This window comes from Haliaeetus albicilla, chromosome 8 (genome assembly GCF_947461875.1).
Source record: "Haliaeetus albicilla chromosome 8, bHalAlb1.1, whole genome shotgun sequence".
In the NCBI taxonomy this organism is placed as follows: domain Eukaryota; kingdom Metazoa; phylum Chordata; class Aves; order Accipitriformes; family Accipitridae; genus Haliaeetus; species Haliaeetus albicilla.
Window position 1 is genome coordinate 11,810,472 of NC_091490.1, and position 21,694 is coordinate 11,832,165.

Sequence of the window (21,694 nt, forward strand, 5' to 3'; positions counted from 1 at the left end):
AAATCCTGATGCACAGCGTAGGGCTAAAGATGCAGCTCCTATCTCCCAAGACAGAGGTTTTGGCCACAAACGAGTATCTTGCACTTGAGATTTCAGGAAAGCCTCTTGGAGCAGCAGCAACCAGGGACGTGGCGGCCAAGGGTCAACCCAAAGTGAGCGATAATTGCATGGTTGCTTCCGAAAAGCCAGAGGAAATGAGGTCAAGGGAAATAGGGAGAACATTAGTAAATAAAGGAAACTGGAACTACCTCCAGGGATGGAATAAAGACGAGAGTCACTTCCCATGTGTCTGGCTCCTGTGGTAGCCAGCACACTTGGGACACATGCCATTCCATTTAGTGACATTTTACCGTCAACCTGCTGCTTGTATCCTAAAGATAAGCATCGCTTAGGAGCAACTCTTCCTGCAGCAGCAATCTTGGGAACTCCCTCAGGCTTCCCTCTTGCGTGCACACCTCGTGTGCGCTTGTCCGGACACAGCTGGGAGCTGCTTGGGCAGTATTTTTACAGGGTAATGCTGCGGTGGACCGAGGGTCAGAAAGCCAAGCTCTTTGGACAGGGTAAGGCTGTGTACAAGTTACCCTGCCAAGGGAGGCAGAGGGAATTACAGGAAACAAGGAACTGGCTTCCACAGCCCTGCTCTCCCCGCTTTGCCTTGACCTCATGCTGGATGTAAGAGGACTCTTTTAACAATTTTGCACCTCAGCGCTCTGATTTGACGTGTTTGGATAACGTCATTTATCAGTCTCCAGAGAGATCTGCTGAGCACAACTGCTGCCAAGAGCAATACCTCAAGCCCCAGCACTGGTGCTTCTCCAGCAGGTGCGAGCAGCCTCGCCGATACCTGAACTGCCCTCCATGGCTGAGGACATAGCAAGAGGGCACATCCACGCTCTACTCACTGCGGACCTACATCAACACGAACAGGGAAGCCTGAGCAAGAACGTTTACACAAGAGCAAAAACATGAAGGGAGGGCTCCTTGCGGAGGACGCTTGGTCCTGCACTTCTCTCTGGACTGCGTGGTTAACTGTTCAACAACTTGGCAGTCACAGTTGAGGATGCTGGGTACCAGGGAGCAAGTCTATGAAACTGGGCAGACAGCATATGATAGTTTTCAGTCTTTGTGCTCAATGCATGTTTTTCTACTGTTCATAGCGTTTTTCCCTGAGCACTGAAAATAAGAACAAACTTTCTTCCTCTGAGCAAATCCTTGCTTTGTTCAGGTAAAAGGCCAGAGGAGGAAAAAGGACCTATCTGTAGCTTTGAGCTGTTACTCAGCAATCACCTCCTGGGAAATCTCCCCTGGGAATCAGCTGCCCCTCTCTTTGCAAAAAAACTTTAACCCCAACACTGGTTATTTGTTAAACATTAGCATGCATGTGATCTTTGTTTCTCCAAATTAAATCGAGCAATTCCTACCCGCTGTCCCAGTGGGCAATCACAAGCAATTCCGTTAATTAAATTATCTCTGATTCTGCAGCTCTGGAATCTCTCAATTGACTAAGTCTGTGCTTTATCATCAACAAAATACTGGACCAAAAAGGAAACAAAAAAATGCTGATGTCAAAGTGATTGGCTTCAGTTAACCCTTCCCAGCTGGATATTAAAGGCTGCTCAAGAAACTGTTGGACTGGAACGAGACCAAGACCGAGTGCCTTGTACCAGAGATACCAGTAGCAGCTGTTCACTTGTGTTTCGTTTCCATTATATGGAAAAAAACAAAACACCATACCATCACTGCATCCAGCATCCTGCCTATTTGAGAGCCACAGAAAGATGCAAACTGTTAGCTGCTGAAGAAGCAGAAAACCACCTCAAAAATCAGTAAGCCCCTGCGAATACCCCATCCTCCCCTTACCCAGATCTCACTTGATGTACCCTGCTGCTGAGGAGTCTCCATAAACCATTCCCCTTTGGTTTATTTCAACTGGATATAAATTTTCCTTTCTTCATAAATGGCCACACTGTACACAGCATTCCATAAATTTTTACAATTCCACTGTTTGTATGTACCTTGTAAAAAACGCTTAGCACTGATTAAATGCACCACCAATAAAATTTCATGGGCTACTTTTCACACTTGATATTCTGACCTTCTTCTCTCTTCCTCATACATTTATTTTTGTTTTTGTATGCCTGTAAACACAGAGTGGCAGAGGGGAAAATGTACAGTACCACTGACAAACCTGAGAGTGATGTCTTTATTTTTAAACAAAGCCTTTATCTTCCCTTGTCTGAGGTGGAGAACCTGATCCCAGCAGAACATACATGCCACTTCCCTGCATCAGGGGCAGAGGTCAGGTCACTAGCAGCTTACATATCATAAATATTAGAAACAGACCGGTCGATGCTTTGAAGGCAGAGTCAAGCTAAAGTAAGATTCCAGGAGCAGAGAAATTGCTCCTGGCCATATCTAACCACAGCCACAGATGACAATTATCATAACCACTACTATGCTGCAAAAGAGAAAGCCTACTGCAGCCCTTGCTTTGTGGGGCACAAATCTTTAAGACTTGATAAAAAGATCCAAAAATGACCCCAACATCAGTGCACAATCATTTAATTGCAAGCCTTCTCTCATAGCCAATTTACGTTTGGGTGAGAGGGCAACTTTTTCAGAGAAGAGATCATGTTTTATTAGCCTGTAACATGCTGTCCATAGCTGCTGTGACACTGGCAGCACTGCAGAACGGCAGAGCACAACGATGCTGTCTTGGCTCTCACTCCTAAGTTGTCTTCAGCACAACTCCCTCGCTATCTGAGTTTCAAACACTAACTAAAAACAACCTTAAGTTTTCTGGGACAAGAACTGCTTCTGTTTTCAACCTAGTGAAAGAATCTGCCCCCTCTTTCAATTTAGCAAGCATCACCTGCAGCAAGTGCTATAGCTAACAATATGGGGAGTTTATTTTGGCAGATGTGGGTGAGCGCTACTGAAGTCAGTGGGAGATATACAGACACAAAGGCCTTTTGCACTTACTGGCGGGCAAGAACATAACATAAAGGTGAAAAAAAAAGTTTTTTACTAACAAGCAAAACACTTAAACTGATAAGTAAGTTTTCAAAAGGGAAAGTCACAGGTGGCTTTAAAAGAAAACAGACACAGCTCAAGCATTTTCAGTATGTTAAGTCTCCGAAGAAAGTCCAGTGTCAGGCACTGGTGGCAGATTGACTGTGAATCACCCCAGAACATGCAGGCTACCGGACTGGCATGACACACTGAGATTTTATTTCACTAGATGAGCTGGCTACAGCAGAAGGGGCCAGATCCCTAGCAGTAGAAAACTGCCCAGCAAAGCTGTTTGCAGTAGAGCCGTGTCAAATCACACCAAGTGAAGTTTAGAACCTTGATCTGTGAGAGTGCCCGTGCTAAAAGCAAATCTTTTGGCAAGACATCAACGTTTTAGTAGCTGGCTTCCCCTTTATTTAGCTAAAAATCTCATTTATTGGGTTTATTTGTTTTTAGACTAACCTCCTTTAAAAAGGCTGACTTATAATCCTGTAAAACGTTGTCACATGTATTGAGGAAATTGGCAAGGATGCTAATTTATTGTCCTCTAGGAAAAAAAAAAAGCCCTCTTTCCTTGATTAATGTATGTTTTTGTAGTGTAAGATATTAAAGAATGTTGCTTCACCTGTAATTATAGAGAATAGTTTATTTTGGCAAAGTGCCCTGGCTTCTGGTTGCCAAGTTATGAATAATGCAATGTTCCCCATTCTAATTTCCGTGTTCTAAGTTGTGAATTTGGAGCGGGGTGCATGCAAGGGCACACACACACGATGCCGAGGCACTCTCAGTCACGAGCGCCTCTATTTTATACTTGCTTGCACAACTTGTTAATACTGGCATCTGCTTGCCAAATTCAGAGTTTGCTTCTGACTAATTTCATCTTGATGCAAACCAAAAATGTTGTCTCTTTTTCCCCACAGAGGAATTATTTCTCTTACACTTGCATGCACCGTCGCAATACCACTGAGGGGAGCTTACCACTGCAAGAAGGCGTTTTAAGCTGCATTTAGTAGGGACTTGGGTAAAGATTCCCCGAAGAATTTAATGACAGAAGAATTCATTATGCTTTCATATCTCCTCCGCCTCTATAACACAGAACCCAACAATGTCTTTACAGAAGCGGGAAGTAAATTCAGGCGCTGGCTCTTTCTCTCTCTCTTTTTTTTGGCCCGTGTTTCGCTGGGACACATGTGCCCAGCCCCAATCAAAACAGAGACAGATGGCACCGCTGATCATTCAGAATAGAAGGAGCCTCGGAGTCAGCATGTTTAGATGCATTTGTAGGGCTATGCAGTATCTGCTGGCCACTGGGACTGATTTAAAAAGGCGGCTAGTGAAAGTCTGAGCTTGCGCCAAAATTTTAAATGTGCCATTTGAGCAATTATGGTTCGACATGAAAGCTGGGAGAAAGAATGCATGGGTCATTCTGATTTCGATTTAGAGACTATGTCCCCTGTTCCAAAGAGAAAATAAATGCAATCCCATCGCTTTACTGGAGCAGCTTTGGCGATAAAGGGAAAAGCCATGCTACGGAAAAGTATTTTGCTGCAGCAAGGTTTTGTTAAGGCAGCACAAGCCGAGTTAGAAAATGATTCTCCAAACAAAGTTCCTAAACAGAAACATTCGCACATCTAATGTGTTAATATCTCAGTACATTTCTCAAATGTATCCTTCATCCTGGTGACCCTAATTGTATTCCTAACAGATCTCTGAAGGTACATCATGGTCTCTTATCTTAATACAAAAGCCAGGGCCACAAAAAGCAGGCAGTGGAAATGGAAAATGCAGCTCCTCTCCCTGCTGAGGCACACAGGTTAGAGGTTCCAGCCTACTGAAACTTACCTTCATCCACAAGCAAACATGTTTGGATTATGACCAAGCTCCACATATAGCCAGGCAGGTACATTTTTCTACAGGAAGACTTATGGCAGCTGTAACCTGTCATCTTACTGTGGCCTGGACGTGGTCTGGGATTATTGGTAGCTTTGGTTGGACGATCAGGGCACAAAATTATAAAATATCCCTGAAGTGAAAGAGGAATAGCAAATTCCTAGGGTTGAAAGGTGTTCAGAAGCTTGGACATGCAGCCGAGTCTTGCGGCCAGGCTCTGTGCACAATGAAATGCCTTCTACTCCCATGGCCTGCATCCAAACGGCCAAAATAAACAGGAAATATCTATGCTACTACAGCAGCACTTGGATTCATCTGCAGCCTTTTAAGGGCTTTACCGTGCAGGTGATATGCTTTCCAGAACTTCCATTCATGACTGCTGATTGGAGGTACACAAGGGCAACACAATAACACATCCTCCAGACAGCTTCCTACAACTGCTGCTGCCGCCCTAAAACTTTTACGCTGTTGCTGTTTCCTTTACGGGGAAAGGAAGGATCAGAATTAGCATCATTTAAGGTAATCATGCCTTCAAAAAGAAACATGAGGCTATTAAAGGAGGCTATGGCACATCAGTATCGCATAACCAATTGTGGTCTCAGAGCTGGAAGAGGAAACCAGCAATGCAGAGGAAGGACAGGTCATGAGCCGGCTATCTGAGGGAAAAGCAGGAACGCTTATGCAACTGAGTGCGAAAGAGCAGCTTTTTGCGGACAGAAACTGTCAAAAAGGAAGAAAGAAGTAGTGAATGGAGAAATAGGATGAAGTGTCTGCAGAGCTGGGGAGCAAGTAAGGTTAGGACAAGTACCGACACTGAAGTGAGGGCAAAAAAATCAACATGGATATTAAACTATGTTAGTTACATTATTTGCTATTAACACTGCTTCTGTAAAGGCAGTACTAGGTTCTCTGTTACAGAGGCAGAAGGGATCTGAAAGCACAATGAATTCTTCTGTCATTAAATTCTTTGGGAAATCTTTACCAAGCTCCAAATAAATGCGGCTTAGAACTCCTTGCAGCAGTAAGCTCCCCTCAGTGGTATTGCAACTGTACACACAAGCGTAAGAAAACTAATTACAGACTCTACAGTTGTCCCAGACGTGGTTTAGTGAGAAGTAATACAAACTGGTGGGGTTTTTGGTACTATTTCATATTTATACTCACTAACTATAATCTAAGAAATGCATAAACTACCAAGCGCCGTAATTACAATCATCCTGTTGTCATACAGCAGCTGGCACAGCATAAACACTTACTGAGTCCTGCCACAATAGTCAGTAAGTGCCAAAGAAAGCAGTAGCCTTATTAATGCCAGCATGCAGACAGCCTGCGCAGCCAGGGCTGCCCTTCAACAGATGCATGAGAGCGACAGCAAACTGGCAGCGGATGGGACACAACATGATCCTTTTTCTGCTCTTCAAAGGAACATTTCCATCCAAACAGGGAATGAAGCCTATATAAAAATAATTGTTACTTTTCTCTTGAGAGCATTTGGGCACCGTACAAATATTTCCTAAAAAAAAAAAAAAAAAAAAATCAGTCCCTGCCTCTTAATTCTTGCAGTGTAGGTAGGAGATGTGAATAAACAGTCACATCCTCAAAATATTTTCAGAAGAAACACGGCAGGATCTACAGTGCTCCATCAGAGACATTGTTAAACACAACAGGCTAATTTTAGGGACGAACCCTCTCTCTGACAAGCTGCTCACACATCTAAGGACAGAATTCTTCTGCTAGAAGGCAGCTGTTTGTGTTTTATAAGCTAAAGTTTCTCTTACCTATGGAATAACTCCAATATTTCACAGGGAATCATCATCCATCTAACTGAAGTACCCTCTAACGGACCATCAGCCTCATATCCCCTTTGAAATAGCACAGCTGAGCACTTGCTGGGCCACGATTTATTTTTTACCTTCTAAGACATCTTGCTAACTCTATAGCTCAATAGTGACAGTCGAATTTCACACTGCGATAGCCCCCCATCGATTTTTCACTCCCAGGAAGCAACTCCACAAATTAAAGTTAACAGCATTTCTGAAACTAAGAAAAAAAAGAAAAGAAAAAAAGAAAAGAAGGGGCAGGCAAAGAGACACCAATGGCAAGATGCCTAAACCGTGCCCCCAGCATAGGAATAAAATTCCTTCCTGGGGTTTTCACCAGTTAAGAGACAGGGATGCTACTGCCCCTGAAGCTGGCAGCCACCTTGGGTTTGCAGATGCTTCAGCTCTAAAACATCACAGGTTCAACAGACTATAAGAGTCCCTCCCTGTATGAAGATGTCAAAATCTATGGAAAACTGCTCCAAGGTATGAGAATTAGACCAAACCTTTGGCCACAGCTGCACTAAACAGAGATACCACCTTCCCCCAGGTCTGAGCTTGTACAGTCAGCCTGCCTTGCTGAGCTTCATTAACCACTAGCCTGTGATGAACCACAACACTGATACAATTTCAGTTGTCGCAGTGGTAATAACGTTTGAGACCATCACTGGGACATGCAACTTCTACTGAACAGTTAAAAGAGGGAGTGGAATAAAGAAATGCAGCCCAGCACTCTGCTCTTCACCATCACAACCTAGAGGATGAAGGAATGCCAAAGTCCCACTTTGTAAAGAAATGGAACATCTACCTATGCACCCTTTCAACACTGAACAACAGTATACACTACAAGAACATATTACACGCTACTGAATTACTGAAAGGAAGGACTAAAACCTAATAAAGATAAAAATCTGGACATGAGCCAGCACAGCCCAGTAGTGCTTTCTCAGCCTGGCTTTGACAATCCCACACTTCAGTTCAGCTTCCTGGATCCTGTCAAGTTTACATGGGCCGACCTAGGACTCGACCCACTAGCAGCATCATGCTCTCTCTTAGCAGAGCACAAAGGGTTATTTCATTTATGACTCAAGTTAATTTTTTAATTCTATCTTTGCTAGACAACATTCTTGTCTGCCACCAAAGCCTATTAATGGTGTGACACTATGGAGAAGGGCTGGGGAGTGCTTATCTTCTGGTGTGAATTCACAACAGCTTCTGTTTCCCTCTGACACACCAGCTTAAGCGTGGCTCCTTCCCTTTCAAGCTTCTGCTAATCCTCTGGCTTCACACTCTGCTCTCATCACAACCTGCCTGCCCGGGAGCAGGGTGCCCGTGACAGACACTGCTACCTCCCTGACTGCTCTCACATGCTTGACTCTTTGCACAAGGACCCCAAACCAAACTTTGTTTAATTTTAACTGATGCTCCTTCCTGTGCTGCTGCACCAGAGCCCCTCTGGAGCCGATGCTTTCGGAAAAGCTGCTTTGGAAAGAGGTGAGGTGGGGGGAAGGGGAGGAAAGAGGTGATAGGAAAAATAAAACAAATACAATTGCTTTTTGTCTCTAAAACCCTCTTTTTAACCCAACGAGCATCTCATCCAATGAAGCATGATGAGCATGAAGTGTTATATAAAGAAGATAATTATAAAGGGATTTAATGCTTGGCAGGCTTGTATCGCAAGGTTTATAGTGGAGGTAGCATACTCACTTAAACAGCCTTGCGTCTGGGTTTGCTATTATGCGGGCAGCGCGGCTGGGGCCAAGCGGAATCAGAAACAAGATTTGTTTTACGAAAAAAAAGAGCACAGCCCCTTCCCACCAAGGATGGCAGCTCCAGTCCCACCTCCTTCCACTTCTGTCCTATCCCTGATTAATGATGTTGTCTGCCTGATTTATGACCCACCCCAACAGATTAGAGTTTCCCTCTTCAACCTCCCCCCCCTTTTACCCCTCCTAGAAGGCACAGCCACACTCCGCTGGAAATATTAGAGAATTATTAAATAAACATTCATACGTCATGTCTCTTCCCATACTGAGCTCATCGTAGTCAACGCTCAGCGGCCGGGTCCTGTTTGCTTTGGGGCTGACACCAAACAGCTGGAGTGATTCATGGAGAGGCTGGCTACAATGCTCTGTGCCATATATCATGCTCGCAGCGCTCCCTGCCCCGGCGGAGATAAACTGATCAACCACAACGGGCTGGAATGAATTTATGACAACACAAAATTGAGGAAAACAAATGGGAGGTGACCCAGTGGGCCACTAACCCAGACTCTCTCGCTGGCCTGCAATCTAGTCTGGTGGCAGAAAGCAAAATTGAACATTGGCACTCTGAATTAAGATGCTGGCTTTTAACCCCGGGGAACCTCGGTTTCAAAACGGCACCAGACCCTCGCAGGCGGCATCTCGGGAAGGAGCGGGGAGGAAGAGTTTTTCTAGGGAAGGTGCCTTTTGCAGCTCTCTCTGCGCAACAGTGCTTTGGCTGAGACTATGACGTTGGCGGAGGAGTCAGGGAGGACGCCGGGGCAATTAGGGACTGGCTGCTCTCTCTGAGCAAAGCTGCATCTTGAGTCGAGGTAAAGGAGCATTGCACCGGCTCAGCTCTGCCTGTCTGCCAAAGACCTCAGGCGGTGCGATGCTCCTTTACCCCATGAGCCTTCAGCACCCTAGGGTGTCTCCCAGACACCTCAGGTTGGCGAGATCAGAAAAGCTCAGCAGGACTGAGACACCCCACAGTGCTGGGAAGGAGAAGTGGGACCAGTACCAACTCTCTCATTACCTGTGGCTGCCATCTGAATTTCAACACAACGCAGATGAGGTCAACCTGCCCAAGCTACTGATGACCTGGCACGGCACAAGGAGTGGGGCAACAAATGCAGACTGACCCCAAACCCTGTCTAGTCATTCTACATGCAAGAGACTCTTCCATGAAAACCTAAGTTTAGATTAAATTAACTTGCTTAAGCAAAGAGCTTCAGCTGCATGCCAAAAAGAGGATCGCTTGCTGTACTGTATTAACAGATTAAAAAACAAACAAAACCACACCGCTCTCCTTGCCTAGACTTATTTTTGGAAGAGGGGAGGGGGGAAGGAACATCATTCTTATGAGAGAAGAATCAATACATGGATCACTGCTAACTCTATTAGCCACTGCTCTAAATGGAGAGCACAGCTGACACAGGTGGTAAGCCATGTGCTTCTGGACAATTTAAAAAATGCTAATCAGATGCTACATGGGGTTTAACATGCCAATCAATAACGCTCAGATTTAAAGGCAAAAATTAAAGTTACAAACAATGGAGTAAAGTGATGCTGCCAAAAACTTCCTGTAAGCACCACCCAAAACAAGAAAAATGAAACCAATTTAGCTCCAGATTAAGAAACAGGAACTAGAGATGAATCAATTTAGCCTGTTGGGCTGGGTCGCCATATATCATGGCTCAGCAGTGAGTGGGAAGCAGCCAGACAGTGTGAAACCCTTCCCCCCTCCTTTTCTGTAGGCTTCTAGCTCTGATCCCTGTTATCAATTAATTTAACAGAACCCCTCTACACAGACAAGCACACAGAGCATTCAGACTCCTTAAATGGCAGGACAGAAACTATTTATCACGCACGAATCTCAAAGGAAAGAAGGAGAGAAAAGAAAAAAAAGCAGCTAGGAATTCTCCACCTGAAACACCATCTTGTTTTCTGAACCTCGGTGAAATAAAGCGCCTTAAATAAAAGCTCTCCCTGATACTTTCAAAAAATCAACATTATTGGAAAGTCTCAGCAAGACACTTAAGGCTTTTCCTGTAATTTCTATTGGGTTTTGCTGACTTTTCGCACCTTTTATGGACCTGAAGCTTTAGCAGGGCAAGGTTATTGTGGAGCAAGGTGTGCTTGCATACACATGCACGTGCATACACACATACACGCTCCCCCAGCTTCACAGTGGTGTTAGCATGAGTGTTGTTTGGAAAGGATTCTGGGATCCTTCAAAAGGTGCTAGCTAAAGCCTCTTTGATCAGATTATTAAAGCTACGTCAATTTTATCACTTGAGCTCAAGTGTTCTGGAAAATGTCAAATCCTTTCAGCTCCTGCAGTTTAAAGATTTTCAATAGGAGTGGATCTGGGAGGGTGGAGGGCTGCTGGGCTGACAGGCAGGAGGCCCAAAGGGAAGCCAAGCAGCAGCAGAGACAGAGGCTGACAGATTAGGCCAGAAGGGACGAGTCCTTGCCACCAAGACAGCATGCAACGGTTGGCTCACTCTAAGGACAAAGCTGCTTCTGCACTGACCTGTGAGCTACCAAACTCAGTGGTCCTTGGCGAAAGTCTGCTCACCGAGGAGCATCGAACAGCAGACAGCCCACATTTGGGACATGCTAATAAAAAGCCTTGTAAGAAGGAAAGTGCCAAGACAGCAAAGCAGCGTTAAAGTTTCCTCTGCAGCTGGGAGTTTCCCCAGTTAACCCCTGACTGTGAACATATGCTTTGCCAGGCTGCCTGAACTGTTGGAGATCCTGACATGTGCCAGGGACACAACCTCTCAAGTCAGGACCAGAGGCAGGAGGAGAACAAACTACATTAAAAAAAACTTGCTGTAAAGTCAGCTTAATGCTACCACCAAATTTTTTTCCCCATCCCAAATTATCAATGGACCTCGTCCCCAAAATGTAAATGCCATCTGTTTAAAACCCACAACTACCTCACTGCTTCCACCTCATTCAAGCTGTTGCCCCAAGATCAAGTGAGAGGCAAAACATTTTATGTCAGGCAATAATCAACTTAAAACACTGCCCTAGCCTAATTAACGCAGTCCATAGCAGTAGTGAAGAGCCTGTAGTTTTAGGCTTGGATTGTCAAATCTGCCTGAGTCATAAGTCACCCTAGCAGCATGTGGAAGGAGGCTGAGGATAGAGGCTGTTACTCAAATGCACAGTACAGATGAAACCATTTGTTTCTATCCCGGACTAGGCTGCAGGATAGCCAGCAATCGGAAAGCGACAGGAAAGGAGATGGCCAGAAGCCCCTGCACTATAGTACGTTCAAATGCTGGGACTTAAACTTCCGAATCAACTGGAAGGGCTGCAGGTAAAGAACTCAGGAACTGAGACATTATTTCTGCTAGCAACCATAAAAAGGTGAAATCTGGGTCTTAAGGGAAAAGAAATTCTCTCAATGAGGCTTCTGCCTAGTTATGGCGCTGCTGGGATCCCCTTTTGCTAGAGAGATGAAGGTTGGAACATGCAGGTACCATGGAGAACACGGAATAGAGACTATGTGAAGGACTGCCCTCAAAAACCAAGATGCAGTGATAAGGTAACTTCCCCAGTAAAAGCAGGATCCTGTGACACATTGATAGCAGAAATCTTGCAGGGGAAATAAAAAAAAATCAAAGCACAGCTTGACAAGCCAATTGCTTTTGTCAGGTTAAAGCGGGTTTGAATCTTCACCTCCTGTCCAAACTCCCAGCTCTAGTCTAGGTGGTTATGCACCACACAACATATTTGAAAACCCACCATAACTAGAATATGGTGGAAAGCATGGATATATCTATTTACGTATTTTAAAAGAAGGCAATTTGCAGTGGAGAAGCCTTTTGGAAGCTGCGCTTAATTCCTTGTCACTGGGTACCTGCCCATGCAGATATCTGGGGGAGAACTCCCACAGGCCCTCTGTGGACACAGCAGTGGCAAGTCAGGACACCAATAGCTCCAACTCCAGGCTTCATGTTGGAGCACAGCTTCCGTTCTCAGTGGTAAAAGCTTCAAATATGCCTACGCCCAGACTAGCACTGCTTCTGGGAACACCATTTGGGACACTACGGTTCCTTAGAACAAGAAGAATGAAAGCTCTTGACTTTACACTCACTTTTCAATGTCACTGTTCTTACAGGTCTTCTGCATGGTCTCCTGTTTACTGCTTTCACCGTTACTCGTTGAGGGCATTTCTGTTGAGGGACGAACAGACAAATTAGTGAAGAGAACATTTGATCACTGCAATGAAATAGTCTAAGCGAGTTACAGTTTCAGAAGCAGAAGACCCCAATGAGTCATTTTCATGCCGATTCTTGGAAAGAGAGAGAAGAGACCGATGCTATGTGTCCCTGTCTGGCAGGGAGGCCCTCTCTCTGGACAACACACTTCTATGATTTGGGGCTGAAGATACAACCCCTACCCTCTCCCCACTTCATACTGACTGACCCTCGCAGATGTACCAGTTGTTCAAGCCAGGATTTAATTCAGAAAGGTTTGATGCAGCTGCCATGCCAAAGTGTACTTCTAGAAAGGTGGGTCCAGAACAAATCTGCCCAGCCCAGACCCTGCTCTCAGCTTCTCCCTTTTTCTGAGACCCCTCAGACACAGACAAGGATCAAAATATATGCAAGGTAACTAGTACGACAGAACAGTCTGCTCATAGCTCTCCTAGTACTAGTAGTCCCATGGCTCCTCCCAGTACTGGAGGGGATGTGAGATACCAGTTGGAGATGAGCCAGATGAACTGTCCTGGGGCCAGCCCCTGGGCTGTAGGTTCAGCACTCTTGCTTCAGGTAAAAGGTAGAAAACAGCGCATAGAAAATGCCATCAGGGCTGCTTCCTCATCACCTCTGTGGCTGCAATTACTGAAGCTGAACACACCTACAAGTGAGTGCTCCTACATCACAGAAAATAAATGTGATTGCCTACCCCACAGAAGAAAATGCCTGCGATAGATATCCTATGTTCTCCATTTAATCATCATGCCCTTGGCAAAACTGGTTCTACCCACCTCCCCCTCCCACTGGCAAGCAGTTATGTCTTATAGGTACTTTCAAGGCTGCGAATCAAATGCCCAAAGCATTACAGTAACAGAACAGGGAACAAAATCATTGGGACAAGTCTCTTCAGGTCGCTGAGCTTCAGTTCCCTTCCTAAGGGAGCTGGAGCAGCACTGTCCAGCTCTGGAAATGGATTTGGCATCTACAGCTGGAAAGCGCCAAGTTTTATTATTCTCATATTTCCACTAGGTTGCTGCTTACACTCCAGTGCTGCTGGCATTAAATAAAAAAACCCAGCAGTTGAATGGGTTTAACACCCCCCTCCTTAACGCTATGAGCTTTCAAATAACGCACGCAAAGGTACAATTTCACATGCACTCGTTTGCTCTGGAGTCTCAGCTACAGGTCATGAAGTAGGACAGAAACTAGAGTTCCCACTCTAAAGATGCAGGCTTCAGAGCTGCGGGCTTTTCTTGCCATACAGAGGCCAGCAAGGACAAGACCTACCCAACAGATCATGATACAAGTCTCTACCATACTCTTTTAAAGAAGGGAATATGCTAAGAAAGCAGTTGAAAAAAACCCCAAGCAACAAGTACCTGCGTAGTTTAAAGCCCCAGCAGCTGAACACCACCATCACATAGTCAAGCTCTGATGGCTCCCTCTGTGATACAGCAGTTTGTCTTTTAGTGACATGACAGCAAGTCAACCCAACCCCTATCTCTTATCACCATACCAGTTAAGGTTGCATTTTTGGGAACTCCCCCGGCTGCTGCTGACTACAGTTCGTTGTGTTGTAAAGTTTCAAAAAGGTAGTGTGATTATATGTGCATAAATATCTGCTGGTAATGTGCAAGAGCATTTGTAACTACCATTTGCCTAATTACTGGCAATCAGAAGACATGGAATATCTATCTGCCCTCCTGTAGCATACAAATTAGTAATTTACAAGTTCAACACTCACCATCGCTGGCCCATTTAGAAAACTCCGGTGTTATTCGAGTACTGGGTGTGCCACCACTAAAAGAGAAAAGGGTAGAATGCTAAAGGTTGAACAGGGAAAATTTTACCGCTCAGGAAAAGCTACGCCTTCCACCCACGACTTCTCTCTCAATACTTCTGTGCATCAGTCTAGGCTTCAAAATGTGAGCGGTTGGCCTGCTGCAGGAGGTGTTTTTGTGCTAGTCCACATTTCCACCAGTGTTGTCCCAACCTGCACTTCTAGCTGAGACCTCTGCTGAAATCACATGTGGGTTGTGATGCTGACTGAAGGCCTGGGATTCAAACATCACCTGTGACCTAAGGCTCATTTTTGAATACACAATTTCAAAGATGAAAACCTTAATTGTGAACAGAAATCCTCTGTGTTGCAATAGCTTCTCCCTTGAAGAATAACTACACATTCAAAAGCCCCATCTTTTCCATCTTCCCATTTGAAGAACAGCAGCATTGAAGTACAGACAACTCCTAACCCCGTCCATTCACTTGCAAGCCAGTAACAGAGACTGTAAGAGAAAGGAATCTTCTGAGCAGGCTGCACACCTGTGAAGGTATAACATTTTAGCTCTATGTGCTAAGACAGTTGCACAGAAGGTACCAGGCTCATGCTTCACAGCATCAGCTACCCTACTGTATTTCTACAGAAATTTGCCAGAATTTCCAAGTGCTTTTAAAAGCAACATCACCTCTCCTGTTTTAGAGATGGGTAAACTAGTCCAGGAGACATGCAAGGACCTTGCCCAAACAGCAAAATGTGTTAGGTGCAAGCCACATGAAGGAACTGGGTCTCCTGGCCTCAGGTCCTCAGTCATCTCACTAAGCACTAAGTGTCCACAGCCATTGATAAGGGATACCCCGATATTCTCCTGCTACAATACCACTGTCCTGGCTGCAAAGGGACTTCAGCATCTTTGAGGCCCTCCCTGCCTATGGATTAGCATGGTTAGCAAAGTATCGAACAGACCAATGGTTTGGATCCAGTGTGGCAAATGCCACTTTTCTATGGAGTGGAACCTAATTTTGAACTAGTGTTTGTGGCAGGCTAAGCAGTAAGAAAACTTCATTTCAGTGCTCTATCAATCACTTCAACCCTGACCTCACAGGATCACTCAGTGAAAGAGATAGAGGGGTAATTTAAGCCCTGTTTTATGCAGGGCAGAGGGCTTAGAAAGCAATCCCTAGCTCATTTTATTTGCCTGAAATGCTTCCCCAGGCGCCCTGAACACTGGCTGCCTACATTCTCCACATATGTATGTGGGCAGAGCACACATCCTGCCCCAACCCCAGAGCTGAATGCAGGATTAGTTTGCGTACCCACAACACATAATGGGATGCAATGAAATCATACCCTGGGTGTCAGACTCCTAATGTGCCAAACAAGATTCAGATGGCATCAAGTTATACTACTACGAAGAGGCCACATTTCATTGTGAAACAAGATGATGCATAAGGCCTTAGTACAGCACAGTTTCCCCATGGCCAGAATTCACCTTCTGTCCAGCACTGTTCATGGAGATGGCAGCACTGGCTGGGCAATGGGGTGGTTAAGGGAAGCGGAGTGTGCAGGGAGGCTTTATGAGGCTGCACAGGTAGAAATGGAGAGCCACTCATCACACTATGCTTTTTTGTAAGTCTCTCTCATTGTGACCCTTGCATTCAAGTGAATGGGTATTTTCCACAAATTGAGATTCCCTAAAAGTAATGAAAGCAAATTAGAAAAGCACAGTACTTACTTTAAAACAGCACCTCGGAGCGCCTCCCTCTCTTTGGCTTCACCTGGCTCTTCCCCAGTGCAAGGGATAACGTCTGCCTCTGTGTACCTGAGCACAAGGGGTTAAGGAATGTACAGCCTGGCTGCAGACAGTGGAAAGGCTTTTGAGATTATTAGGACACTATCTGGGATACAGAACAAATTCATTCCAACTGGGAACACCTCAAAAGAAGAGGGGCTGGTATCCATGGAGGGGCTTGCTTTTAAATTCTGGATTAACGTTTTGTCGTAGGTGGAAAGAAACAGAAAAGTCTTTTGACAGCAACATGATGCCACAGGCTCTTAGAACGGGAAAATAATTCCTCAACCTCTGCAAGCCTAACTTGCACAATTCCACTATTTCTGTTTGCAGTACAGAGATCTTTTACCAGCTAAGGGTTGGGGCTTCAGTCTTAAAAGGGTGGTACAGATTTCAGTAAAATCTATAGCTATACATTCCCCCTCATCACAGCTAAGTCAATGTCTGACTAATACCCTTGTAGGAATTCCTCCCTGATGGCTGTTACAGCTGCTGCAGAGCAGAAGTCTGCCCACAGCTCTCCCAGAGCTGTGTCTGAAGAGCCTGGCTCCCGGATGGAGAAGTTCACAAAAACTGCCCTTAGTGATAGTTCTGCCCATGAACTGTCTAATGAAAGAAAAAAAATTCAGTCTCTCAAGAGTGGCAGGTGAATAGCACTTGAAATATTTACTGCACAAAACCCCTGAAAAGAAAGGGGTGTCTTGTGGAAAATAAACTCAATTCCTACCCATGAAGCAGGAAAAGCTATCCATATGAAAGAGACCCAGATGGAGACAACAGATTATTTCTGAAAAAGAAGAGAGAAACACTAACTTTGATCTCCTGCAATGTCTCCCACATACTTCACCAACTGGGTCTGAAGTAGTGCTGCACCAACAGAAGGATCTCAAAGGCAGTAACTGGGAATCCCTCCTAGTTCGACTAACATGGTAACTGGAGAAGGCAGTGTCATTTCCAGTAGGGCTGAACACAGATTATTCACCGCTACCCAGGGCAGTGCTGTATGAAAGCTAGCTGAAGATGCACCTCTAGGTTCCCTCTCAGTAAGAGCCTTTCAAAAACGATACTGTGGTTTCCCATATTCAAGTGTGTCGTCTCCATCCACATCCAGGTCGGCATCGCTGTCTGGATTCTCCTTGCCACTGCACATGATAAACCCAGAACCTGGAAAAAATAAAAACATGTGGATGAGCATTTGAATTGGAGATGAAGCGCAGGAGATCTCCTAAGGATGGTGCAACAGCATCAGTCTGCAGGCTGTCCTTTATTCTTAACAGCCTCACAAAAGGTACCATCTCCAAAGACTGCACAAGAACAATTTTCAGAAGACTGCACAGAAAACACTCACAGAAATGCTCTAACTTCCTGGATTTTATGCTCCAAAACGCCCCTCAACACTGAAAATGAAACATTCTTGATTTTGCTCTCCACACCAGTTATTTTAAAGTTGAAGGCACTGGAAGGGTTTTTCTCAAAAGCAGAAAAAAATGAAGCAGAATAGAGAAGACTGATTTTTCACAGAAAATAGGGAAGACTGATTTTTCATAGAAGTGGTTAACACAAAAACTACACTACTAGCAGGTAAGAGAAGGCCACAGGGACATTCTGAATTAGTCCTTAATTCAGATGCAGAGGGCAGGCACAGGCTGAAATACAATTAGAAATACCTTTTTTCTTTTTTAAATGCATTTAGTCATGGCTTAGATTTTTACAATATAAAACATTTAAGAATAGCAAACCTGTTTCTAGGAGAGGGGAAAAAATATAAAAATATCAGACTCCACAATCATTAACAGCTCCTTACAAGCACTTCTTATGGAAGCAAATTCCAGTGCAAGTCAACAAGAGTCCTGCACTTCCAACATGGGTGGATCAGGCACAAGCCCAGTCCCAACTCCAGCAGGAAGCAAGCATACAGTTCCACCTGAGACTGAATTGTGTAACAATTGCCACTTTCTAACAATATATACATTTATTTTGGTTCTCAAGTATTTTTTTGACTGTGTTATTGCTGATTGTAACCAGGCTTCTTTTAATTCAATCTGCATGCAAACACCTACAAAGATGAACCTTCACAAGCTATTTGCTGCTTAAGGTTTATTAATAGAAGGGACACTAAAGACATGTATTTACTCTTTATGAGATCTAACACTGGACATGCTCTCTCCCCCATGATATTAGAAATTAAACGAAGATCTCCCGAATCCTAGGGTGGTGCAAGGTCCTCATTCATGTTCAATTCTGCAGCAGATCTAAGTTGTTTGGGGACATCAGCTATGCAGACAGACAGACAGCTCACTCTGGCTGCCTCCAGGACGCTCCTTCACTTAGCATCCCAATGTCCAGGCAGCAGACCTGGACACCTGGCTCACAGATGGAGAGTACCTGCTGGAGCCTGAAAGACCTGGCACATCCAGATGGCTGGTGACCCAAGTCTGCGGCTAGACCAGGGAGCACATCCCACCTTCAAACACTTAAAGAGTAAGGCAAATGTAGCCTTGGCTTGGACAAATGCCCCAAAGGGGTTACATATCTGCACTGTGAATGTGGTTCTAAATGCAGAAGACAGGCTAAAGTTAATGTAGAAGCACTGAATAGAAGGTGGATGTCTGAAGAAAGGACATTCCCAAGCATTAGGTAGGGTAGCCCTTTTAGTGCTACAGATGTCTGAGTCTCTTCACCCCACTGGGCTCTCACCAGCACACCTACACAAGCTTGTGCTGTCAGCAGCAAGCTTGCGCCTTCCCAGCCCAGAACAGTGAGCTTTATTTCTAACAGTCTGCATCTCTGCAGAGAGCAGGGCAAGGCAAAGGTCTCATTTCCAAGGACACCATGCAGACATAGTTCTTTACTGTCACTCTCCAGGAATGGATGCTTTCGCTGATTCATTAAGCCCCCAATAAAATTTGTTTATATGGATTTGATATTTCTCTTCCCTGAATATAAAGAAGGTCCTTAACGAGTGATAACCGTAGCTTGACAATGATTTTAAGACTAACCTTTCCCTGGAAGCATAAACTACCTTTTACTTCAAAGTAATTGCCAGCCTTAATTTTTAGCAGAGGTAACAAAACTAGCATCGACAATGCAGAATCCACTGTCTGTACCACATACTGCAGGAGCCATGCTTGTAGGTCAGCTCTGTGGTGTCACTGGGGCAGCCCTCTGCCAGCAAACCCCCTATAAAGTGTTTCACATACTGGCTGCACGTTGCCAGCCAACACATGTCACGAGCTGCCTTCTCTTGCTGCAATGACTCACCTAGTAAATCTTGACTCCTTCAGTTCATCACAACGTTTGGAAGAAGATTTAGAGGAGTAAGAGAGACCTGTCAAAGAAGCTGGATAGTCTTTCAAAGCTGCCTTAGAAGTCACAATGGGCGATGGGGTGGTAATTTACAGGCATGGCATTTAACCTGCAGTAACACCATACCCTGTACCTGGCATTACTTTAGCCCATCACTTCTCAAAGGCCATAAACTTTGGACACACAGGTCTTCATTTTTCTTGTAGCTGTGGGAAACACAAATCATGCAAAGCTGGAGCTGTGACTTGGCCAGTCCCGGAGGTGATCTGAATGTTAGCCAGACAATGAATACTTGGAGCAAGTGCCTTGGGCGGGGGGGGGGGAAAGGTGTCCAAAAGAGTTGAATGTAAGTGGGACCACTCCCTGTGTCTGTCTCTCTGTAAGGATGCCAAGCGCACAGCAAACATGCACCTTTCCATCAATTTTGTTTCCAAGTGACTCAGGCCAACTAGTGGTTTATGGTTAGAGCTTAAGAAAAGAAGATCTGCTTACTGTGATACAATTTACAAATATTAAGGCACCTTGACTTTGAAATCCTGGCGTCCTTGCTCTCAAAACCTTTGTACTTAAGAAAATCCCTTTTAAGTCTGAAAGGAAAATACTCCAGAGCTTTTGCTGAATCTAGCTCTATAATAGGAACCACCACATTGCCAACAGAGTACTATCCTCCATACAGAGGCAGGGTACAGGGGAAGGGTTTGGACAGTACATGTTATGATGACAGATAGACACTGGGATGATCTGGGACAGCATTTCAGTCAGAGAGGAGGGCATAGCAGAGAAGTTCATAGGTTAAGATGAGGGGCAGGAGAAGGGCAAATTTTCTTTTCTGATCAAACAGGACTCCCAGGCCAGGGCCTAAAGGAAGCTGCAATAAGGAGATCCAACTCTCAGATTTTCACCAAATATGCTGCTTTTTTTTTTTTAAACATAAGCAAGTGCAATCCCTTGCAACACAGTAAAAAAACCCTGAGAACTGATTCAGAAACTATATGCTAAACAAAGTAACCTCAGTGTACCCAGAAAAGACTTGTATATAAGCTGTGCTATCAGTTTTAGGAGTTCAGAGGCTGCTTTAAAAAACAGGAAAAAACAACATCCACAAAATATGTTTCCAATGTGAATCAGAAGGTCCATAAATCCCAGTACTACCACTGCATGCTAGAGAATACCAAAGAACAGGATGCAAAGCTTAGTCCAGCATCACCTGCAGAACAAATGGCTGGCCACCAGCATCCTAACGCCCTTTGATTTGCAGCAGGGATGGATTTTGAGGCCAGTTCCTGCAGGCTGGGGTTTGGTGCCACAATTTCGACCTGACCCTCCTTGTCTAACTTCCTGGGGTTGCTTCCATGCACAAAGCCAGTGAAAACACCCACGCAGCTGTTCAAATATTTGACGTCTGAACTGCTTGACATTATTCATTCGTCTCAGGCTCATTCAAACCAGATTTCTGGACAAGTGCTGTTATAAATGGATTAAGAGGACCACTAAATGCAAGGAAGGCCCAATAGGATCACACCTGCTTCTCACTAACTCAGCCCAAGTGTAAAGAGGGCTCACAACTTCCAGCTCCTGCCGGCAGCATACACTGCCATCCAGGAGCAAGGAAAACGTGAAATGGAGCACAGAGGGTGTCAAGGAGAATAAAATGGCCTTTGCAACAGCATTACTTTGGACCTACTAGAGGAGAACAGGAGCTTCCAGAAGACCCACTACTACTACGCTCAGGTGATTTGCAATTCAATAGCGTGCACTGGGAATGGGGAAGCCTCCACCAAAGCTTGGCTTCTGAAGGTCAAGCAGTAATTCATGGTCATCAGCAGTGCTGCCTAGATCAGACCTCTAAAGCCAGTGCCACTATCCAGAGGTCAATGCTTGGGACCAGAACTTTATCCCAACATGTAAATCTGACAACTAAATGTTAAGTTGTGAGTTTGACCTAGGAATTCACAAGAGACATGATCTGTTATTCACAGAAGCAGCTGTGACTCTTACAAGGAGAGTCACCTAAGGCCTGAGAAATGTAATTCCACATGTGAATTTGAAAACGCTGCTTTCAGATGAAAAAAGAACAAACGAAAATGCAGACTCTCCTACATCTTTCCCTTTCCTTGTTGAAGAATTTTTTGCTCTTG

At 44.8% G+C, this 21,694-nt stretch overlaps 2 protein-coding genes across 5 annotated transcripts in view; both read right to left on the minus strand.

Moving 5' to 3' along the window:
- RPS8 (ribosomal protein S8) overlaps window positions 1–21,694 on the minus strand; it is a 167,795-nt gene that overhangs the window by 69,269 nt on the left and 76,832 nt on the right. The gene's annotated exons all lie outside the window — the stretch shown is intronic.
- The window catches only part of RNF220 (ring finger protein 220), a 228,215-nt gene that overhangs the window by 16,921 nt on the left and 189,600 nt on the right, over window positions 1–21,694 (minus strand). For all 4 annotated transcript variants that reach the window (XM_069788912.1, XM_069788911.1, XM_069788909.1 and 1 more), the window contains 4 exons: window positions 17,318–17,414; window positions 16,194–16,280; window positions 14,426–14,481; window positions 12,576–12,654 (listed from right to left, as the gene is read on the minus strand). In XM_069788912.1, the coding sequence (XP_069645013.1) occupies window positions 12,576–12,654; window positions 14,426–14,481; window positions 16,194–16,280; window positions 17,318–17,414 (319 nt within the window). The remainder of the gene's footprint in view (window positions 1–12,575; window positions 12,655–14,425; window positions 14,482–16,193; window positions 16,281–17,317; window positions 17,415–21,694) is intronic.